The sequence below is a fragment of the Condylura cristata genome, unplaced genomic scaffold, assembly GCF_000260355.1.
Source record: "Condylura cristata isolate star-nosed mole 26May11 unplaced genomic scaffold, ConCri1.0 scaffold00035, whole genome shotgun sequence".
NCBI classification, from domain to species: domain Eukaryota; kingdom Metazoa; phylum Chordata; class Mammalia; order Eulipotyphla; family Talpidae; genus Condylura; species Condylura cristata.
In genome coordinates, this window is record NW_004567136.1 from 8,016,270 (window position 1) to 8,024,512 (window position 8,243).

Here is an 8,243-nt window from a genome sequence, read left to right on the forward strand (position 1 = left end):
CCCAGCTCAGCTCCACATGGTGTATGGATGGGCCTTGACATTGTTTGTATTGCATGATAGAGATGCCGCTTCGGTGGGGCAGTGACGAAAAACCTGCACTGTGGAAGTTACCCCTAATTTTTAATCTCTGCTCTCAGCGTCGGCCCGCACTGCCATCGCTTACGTTCCTCGGCTGGCCTTTGCGGTGATGGAGTGTGTCGGCCGGGGGACTGCTGTCTGCAGCAGAGATGAATGTGCATATGCAGTGTAAACACATTCCCATTGACACACGAAGATAAAAGGCTTAACATGAACTGTGCTGTTTACACACACAGAAAATTCTACTCTAACAAACGCTGGAGTGTCAGTAGTGTTTATTATCATAACATTGTGCTTTTCCCCCTTCTACTTTCTGGTGAGCTGCAGCCGACTGCAGAAGAAGGGAAGGAGCCCAGGGCAGCCCTGTTCCTGCTCACGACGGGGATTGTTTCAGCAGCTTGGGAAAGGGCTGATGCCCTCTGAGCCCTGGGGGTCGAGGGACGCAGCACCTCCACCCCATGTTCATCTGCTTTGCTGCGCTTGGAGGATTAAAAGGTTTGCCTGCACAGGGCTTACCTGCCTTACACTGCACAGGTGGTGGGCGGGGAGGCCAGTTGGGTCGGGAACACCTTTTAGGGTTGCAGACCCTCCCCCACCCCAATCTCTGTTGTTTTACTAGGCCTCCAGGAGTTCTCTGGCAAGCCAGGGATTTGGATACTGCCCAGAGAGCACAGTGAAGCTGGCCCCCGGACGCTGAGTTCAGTCCACCTACTAGTACTGTCCTGCTTTTCCTCTCGTTCCTCTCTCAGCCACCCAGGCTGTACCCCAGGGGTTCCCTGACACTGCCAATCACCTCCGGGCGTGTGCTCTTCCTTCTGCTTCTTTAAGACAAAATACACTCTTAGTGTGTGAGGCCTGCGATAGGAAAGGACTTGAATAGAATTAGTGTGCAACACAGAGAAGAGGAGATAATAGTTTCCAGTAAGACACCTGCAGTTACCCGTCCCCTCACGGGCAAGCCACTGAGCCCTGAAATCCTGCCCCAGGTCTAAGGCATCTTCTGGCAGGGAACCACAGGGAAGGGGCAGACATGCCGGTCGGTCTGGAAGGAAAAGAACAAAGTGAAAGTACAGGTCAAGCTGAGGGCTGCTATTGTCACCTCCCCACGGGTTGTTCACCCCCACCTCTTCCCGGTGCTCCTTCCAGGTCCCCCAGGTCCATGGTACAAGCACAAGCCTGAGAAGGAAGCGTGTCCGCTGCTCCACATGCTTGCCCAGTGTCCTCTTCCCTAGTCCTTTTAAACTCCCCTGGCTCAGTGCCACCCTTCACTGGGTGGGGCAGGGAGGCTGGAACCTCTGCTTCAAGATTCCACGGGTACAGTGAGCCTCAGAAGGTGGGGAGCAAGCATGTCCCCTTGCAGGCACCCCAGGCCTCACGCTGACTCATCTCTTGCCCTTTTCTGACACCTGAGTTTGTTTAATACTGAACAGCTGAGAAGGCTGTCCCTGCATTTCTTGCAGAGTTCTTCCAGAGCCCTGGATCTACAGCTTTTGGGGGGATTTCTCAGGCAAAAGCTTTTCATCAACATTTTTCCTTAGGGATTTATTGCCCAAATACATAGTTGGTTGATGTCATTCACTAAGTCCTTAGAACACAAATTCTGCCTTTTGATGTTTTAAAAATAATACCTGTGAGTTTGCTGGGAACAGTGTTCCTTTCAACTGAAAAGACTATGGGGTGTGCTCTCTGAGGAAGTAAGACCTGCCCCTGGCGCCTGGGGTTCCTCTGCCAGGCCCCCTTCCCAGTGCCTTCCCTGCTGGCGGCCCCCCTTGGGCTCCTGGGGTGCCAGGCCCACCCACCCGCCTGCCTTCCCGCTTCCCTCGGCTCCCTTTCCATGGCTCCCATGGCTCTTCAGGGGCCAGCCGGGCTCTCGCATTCCAGCGCCTTCCCTGGACTTTCCCAGTGTTTTGAATATCTGTTGCTTTGAAAAGGGAGAAGCAGTATTTTGCAACTTCCTCTTGGCCACGGGGTGGTGGCCAGGGCGGGCCTCCCGCCCTCCGAGCCTGGGTTGTTTCACAGCACCAGGGAAGCGTGCTGTATTCCCTTTCCTGTTGGTGGCCTCTCGGACACTGGACTGTATCGTTCGCAGTCCAGCCGGGTCTGCCCTTTTCAGTTCCTGCCAAAAGAACATCCAGACACACCACAGTGTCATTCCCGAACCCAAGCCAGCGGGTGGCCCGGTCTCGCCTCGCACTCTGTGGTTTGGGGTTGTCATCTTCTCGGGTCTAAGTGGGTAGAATCTTCCTACTTCTCTTCTTCTGTAAAAAGGGGGAGGGATTGTGTGTGCAGGTCCAGCGTGGAGGTAGCTTGTGCAGGGGGCATTGCCCCTTCTGACTCAGTTTCCTGACTTCTGTTAGCTGAGTGGCCGCGGAGGGGAGCCAGGAGGCCGAGGGAAGCTGGTTCTTCCTGAGTGTAGGTGGCCTGACTCCACACAGAGGCCAGAACCCTCGGCTCTGAGTCTCAGTGTCTGGCCTAGTGGCAGTGACAGCAGAGTCTGGCAAGACGTGTGGTGATGTTGAATGATGTGATCAAGTGTGGCATGTTGAGCACCTCGATGCAATGAATTCTTCAATGTCCGTTTCTCACGTAAGAGCAAATGAACATACATAATTGATCATGGTGTAGAAGCGAGGGGGTGGGTGTGGGGGGCAGGGGTCCACCTTTCTCAGCCAAACACAGGAGAACACAGGAGGCTGCTGGACGGAAGCCTCAGACCTCACATGGAGTTGTGGCTGGGGAGCCGGGCGGTCGTCCTGGGCTCTGAGTTCACTGGAGGTGTCTGATGGACACCTGTGTGCCCCCCTGCTCAAGCTGACTACTCCCGGGAACTGGGCTCCGGGCAGGCACAGCTGATCACATTCATGGAGGCCACCCTGTGTCCGCACTTCGGGCATGGGCCGCCCGGCGGCAAACAGTGTCACAGGCCACCTCTCAGTGTCTCAGGGGTGGGCACCCTCAGATTCGCAGACCGCTGTGAGACCGGGCAAGACATGCGGGCCTGGGCAGTGAAGCTCACCGTTGGGCGTGGCTTGGCGGTGCCATCTGGGGGGAGAGGCAGGACCATCCATTCACTCGGTGAAGTGCTCATGTCAGGTGAAGAAAGAGCATTTGTCAACGTTGTATTGTTACTGTCTGATTTCCTTCACCTTAAATTATTCCTAGAGAAAGAACTGTTGGAACAAATACGGGTAACAGCGATTCTCTTTGGAAATTGGTGATATTTTTTGCCCTTTGCTGCCTGCTACCCAGCCTGTCTGCGTGGAGCTTGCTGTCCTAATAAAAGCACGTGTGTGTCTCGTGTTCCTGTAAATCACGTGCTCACCCCGTCCACGGATGCCATTCCCCGTCCGCTGAGGCTGTTCCCCTGCCTTCGTGCAGTGCTGGGGAGGGGTGAGGTCATTGGCTCAGGCCCAGGGGACCTCGCTTCCTTGGCCCTGCTTCCTGAGGCCGTTGGCTGTCCCACGGTAGACGTCTCTGCTTGGCGTCCTGCAAGCTGGACGCAGCAGTCGCTGCTACTTACCCTGCATCATTTGTTGGGACGCTGGAGACGGGCTTTGTGCAGAGGGGCGGGCGTGGGGCCGGTCAGGCCGGCCTCGAGGCCACTGCCCGTGGCCCCTCCTCTCCCGGCGGTGGTTTGCCCGTGTCCTGGAGCAGAACTGAGCCTCATGGCTCCAGTCGTGCCGGTGTCCCGAAAACTGACCCAACGGTGGGGTGGGAAACAGGTCTGGAAGTTCTCTCCTGGTAACGCTGCGTCTCCTGCCCCCGCCCTCTTGTCTCCCTTCAGTCTGCGGGCCCGGCATCGACATCCGCAATGACTACCAGCAGCTGAGGCGCCTGGAGAACTGCACGGTGATCGAGGGCTACCTGCACATCCTGCTCATCTCCAAGGCCGAGGACTACCGCAGCTACCGCTTCCCCAAGCTCACGGTCATCACCGAGTACCTGCTGCTGTTCCGCGTGGCTGGCCTCGAGAGCCTGGGCGACCTGTTCCCCAACCTCACGGTCATCCGGGGCTGGAAACTCTTCTACAACTACGCCCTGGTCATCTTCGAGATGACCAATCTCAAGGATATTGGGCTTTACAACCTGAGGAACATAACTCGGGGGGCCATCAGGATTGAGAAAAATGCTGATCTCTGTTACCTCTCCACGGTGGACTGGTCGCTGATCTTGGACGCAGTGTCCAACAACTACATCGTGGGGAACAAGCCCCAGAAGGAGTGCGGGGACCTGTGCCCGGGGACAATGGAGGAGAAGCCGGTGTGTGAGAAGACCACCATCAACAACGAGTACAACTACCGCTGCTGGACCACAAACCGCTGCCAGAAAAGTAAGAATGCTGCGACTTTCCTTCCACGCCTGTTTGCCTCCTCCTCCTCTCCTGAGCCCTTCCTGCTCCTCCGGGCATGGACGGTGGGGGGCGGGGCGTGGCGCGGACTGTTGCATGTAGGATGAGGTGCACCTGCCGTGTAGACGTTGGGGTCCGGGTTGGCCTCCTTTTGTATCTGGGAAGGCGGGGCGGGGGCGCTGCTGTCGGGACCATTCAACTCACGTGGTAGAAATGATCCACTTCCCGGCTAGAAGCTGGCTGACCTTCAGCTTCGATTTCCTGATGAGAGGCGACCTGGTGTGCTCCCGAGGTGTGCTCTGTGGCCGGGGGCTGCAGAGCTATTAGCGTTTTCATCCTTTGTGTGAAAAGATATCTTGGGGGACACCACGACTCCCTTAGGCTGAATACACACGGAGAGTCGTTGAATAAAGGAAAAGTAGAAAGCCAGTTTGCATCCCAAGGAGTTGGCAACCTCCGCTCTGTTTCTAGCCTCCGGGATGATGCTTAGTGCTGTAGGTGCCCAGGGGCGCGTGCTGGCCCAGTTGCCAAGGGTCCCGGGTCTGGCTGTCCTTGCAGGCAGCGTGTAGCAGGGCACCTTTGTACACCTGGATTCCGCCTCCTTCCTTTCACATGTCTTTACTGACAAGTCGGCTACATCTTATGAAATCATTTATTGATTTTTGAAACGTATTTAGCTGCACTAAACGTATTTAGTGCAGCTCTTTTGAAGCTTCTTGTTTATTTACCTGCAGTTTGCTTAATTTTCCCTCAAGTATAACTGAATTCTTGCTGTACTGTGATCACTGCCATCAGAATCCTTTGCTTGGTTTGAAAATAGGACTTTGGGCCCTTGCATCTCTACTTCCAGCAATGTGTAGGGAGTTCTGAAGCTCCCGTTGCTGGTTGAGGTCAACACGGAAGCTCCAGAAAGCTCTTAGTGGCTGGCCCCACTAAAGACCCAGGGACCAGAGAACCTATGTGCCAACTAGTCATGAAGAGCCAGGATACCCGAAACTGGGGGACTTTCCCCAGCCGTGAGGTGTGTAGAAGAAGGGAATCAAAGCCCAGGCCCTCAGGTAGCTGCAGATCCATCCCTCTGGGCTCTGAGGCGTTGTGGAGTGGGGGTGGGGGTTGAAGCTACGTATGCATGCGCTGTATCCTCACAGGGAGCAGTTGATTAGTGAGGAGACAGGCCTCCAGGCTGCAGCCAGTGCCCCAGCAGGCTACTTGACCCACTGTGGGCTTGGGTTGGGGGGAGCTACAGTGTGAAATCACCCTTGTGAACTATTGAAACTGCCCCTGCCGTTAGGACACTCCTGGTTGGAGAAAACAGCACCGTGCATTTACAGGTAGTTTTGACATTTAAACATTTTATTCCAAAAGAAGGTGGCTTCCTCAAGGCAGGAGGCAGGCTGGTGAAGTGGGGAGGTGGTGGTGGTGAGGGATCAGAGGGCAGGGTGACCTTGGGCCAGCTGGTCCTCCTGGGCTTCTCGGGTTTCGGGTTTCTGTGGAAGGACCCGTGGGGCAGGCTCGTCTTGCTCCCCAGTGGCGGGCACGTGTGTGCAGAAGTGATTTTGAAAACCTGTTAGCTCTTTGTAAAGGGAGGGGCTGGTTAAAAGGCTGTTAGGTGAGCAGGTGGTCAGGTGGGCAGTAGATGCTGGCTTGCTGGAGAAGCTCAGAGCGGGGAGGCAGCCATCCCTGGAAGTAAGCATGGCATTTCAGGCACCCGGCCCTCTTCATCAGCAAAACAAGGTAGATGTGCCTTTCTCACACGGCTGTTGGAAGATTAAGGGAGAGAGTGGATCAGCGCCTTGAGAAGGGAGTGGCCGCTCTAAACCCGGCCGTGGTGCTGGTAACGCTGCTGCTGACAGGCCTGTTGGCTGGACCTGCTTCCCCGAGGCCGCACCCACAGCCTTCCCCTCGGCCAGCTGCTTCAGCCCCGCTAGAGTGTGTGTGTGTTTGAGTGTCTGAGAGAGAGAGAGAGATTTCACAACAGACTGTCCATTTAAAGTTAATAACAGCATCGGGGAAATTGTCTTCCTTTACCTTATCCTGAACTCATGCATAGGAAGGCTTCTTGGAGATTTTCCCGCTGATCTGGACCGCTTGCCCCTTGCATGGGTCCCCGTGGGCATGGCCCCCTCCTGGGTGGTAGCTGCGAGCCGTGCGCACCAGATGGAGTCTTGAGCTGTGGCCTGTCTGAGCTGAGACTGGATCTAAGTGCAGACTACACGCGGGATTTCGAAGATAGAACACTGGGCGTGGGGGTGTGAGCTAGTGTTTTCATATTTTTTATATTGATGACCTGCTGGCACGACTATTTTTGGAACCATTGGATGAAGTGAAATATATCATTAACATTAATTCCACATTTTTTTTTTTTTTAAATTTTGTCAACCTGAAGTGACAGTTGCCGTCCGTACCTCTCGGGGACGCTGCGTTAGATAGAGCACCCTTCCCGGTGGTGGCTTCTTCCCTTCTCATCTCTCTGGAAGAGCACCAGGGTGCTGGGATGTTGCTGCACTGTGCCAGCCCAAACGTGGGCATCATCCATGGTGCCAGGAGCAGGGCGTAGAGTCCAGACAGTGTCTACCGCAAGGTCACTGTTACACGGCCCTTTGAGAAGAGTAAGCCTGGGGGAGCCCTGTTCAGCCAGTCCTCACCCAGCTGGCTCCAGAAGCCAGAAACACATCTGGAGCGATCCCCCAAGTCGTGGCGTGTGTGAGATTTTTGACATGATGGAGAAACACTCCATTACGTGGTGCTGACACGCCGCCCTCGCTCCGCGCGGCTTCGAGACAGCCTCGTGCAGGAAATTACCATCCCAGGGTTCTCTGCACACGTCGGTATTTCTCTGTTGTCTGGTGAGTTGACAGTGGTTTTATACAGGCTTGAGCTGTTGCTGTAATGGTTGGTTGACTCCTTAAGAACGGTGCACAGCTTTTTCCTTTCAGTAACAATAGTCCTGTTTGGCTTCCTGATGTTTCTGGAGCTTGCACACTCATGCTTACCTCGGACACCCCTTCCAAGTCTCTGGGTCGCTGCGGGTGCTTCCTTTTGGGCCCATCCCCCCTGCACCCCGTCTTTCGAAGCCGGCGGGCCCAGGCTCTCTTCACTGTCCTTTCCCTGGAGTCACGCACCCACAGCTGCTTGGTTGGCTGTTCTGTGTCTCTGGTCTCCCACTGGCTCCAGCCCACCCTGTTTGTGGGCTGAGACGCCCCTGTGTCTCACTTGCCCTGGGCATTTCAGTGGCTGATGAACTGCCCTATCCCAACCCAACCTTTTGCTCCCCCTTGTCCCTCTCCGCATGGACACCCTTCTGGTGTGCCCCCTCCCAGTTTGGCTTCTTGGGTCATTTGCATGTCTGTGGTCTGTCCTCCTTCTTCTCCCTCTGCGGCTCCCTCCAGTCTCCCCGCTTCTCCACCTCTGCTGCCTGAAATCCTTGCTCCCGAAAACACTGTCACCCAAACTGTCTCAGCTCTTTGCTGGCAGAGAGGATGAGCCAGGATGTCAGAGGGGCCAAGGCCAGAGATGGAGAAGAGGAGCCTCCCTGGTGGTGCCTGGGGGGTAAGGCTCAGCACTAGGAAGCTATCCACAGCCACTGCAGTACAAGTTTGATCCCCAGCCAGGGAGGTGACCCATAGGGTGCGGCAGACCTCGCCTGTCTCCCTACTGCTCCCCTCAGCAGTGTATTTCATCAGATCTGCTTGTTCTGCTCCCCACTCTGCCTCTGGTGAATCCTCTCACCGCCTCTGCACCTCTTGTCTGTACCCCAGCTCTGTATGCATAAATAAATAAATAAATAAATAACTCTTAAAAAAAAAAAAAAAGAAAA

At 55.3% G+C, this 8,243-nt stretch overlaps 1 protein-coding gene across 1 annotated transcript in view; it reads left to right on the top strand.

Annotated features, from left to right (window-relative positions):
• Window positions 1–8,243, top strand: part of IGF1R (insulin-like growth factor 1 receptor) — a 218,015-nt gene that overhangs the window by 129 nt on the left and 209,643 nt on the right. The window contains exons 2-3 of the mRNA XM_012732667.1: window positions 2,890–3,051; window positions 3,863–4,408. Of these exons, the coding sequence (XP_012588121.1) occupies window positions 2,890–3,051; window positions 3,863–4,408 (708 nt within the window). The remainder of the gene's footprint in view (window positions 1–2,889; window positions 3,052–3,862; window positions 4,409–8,243) is intronic.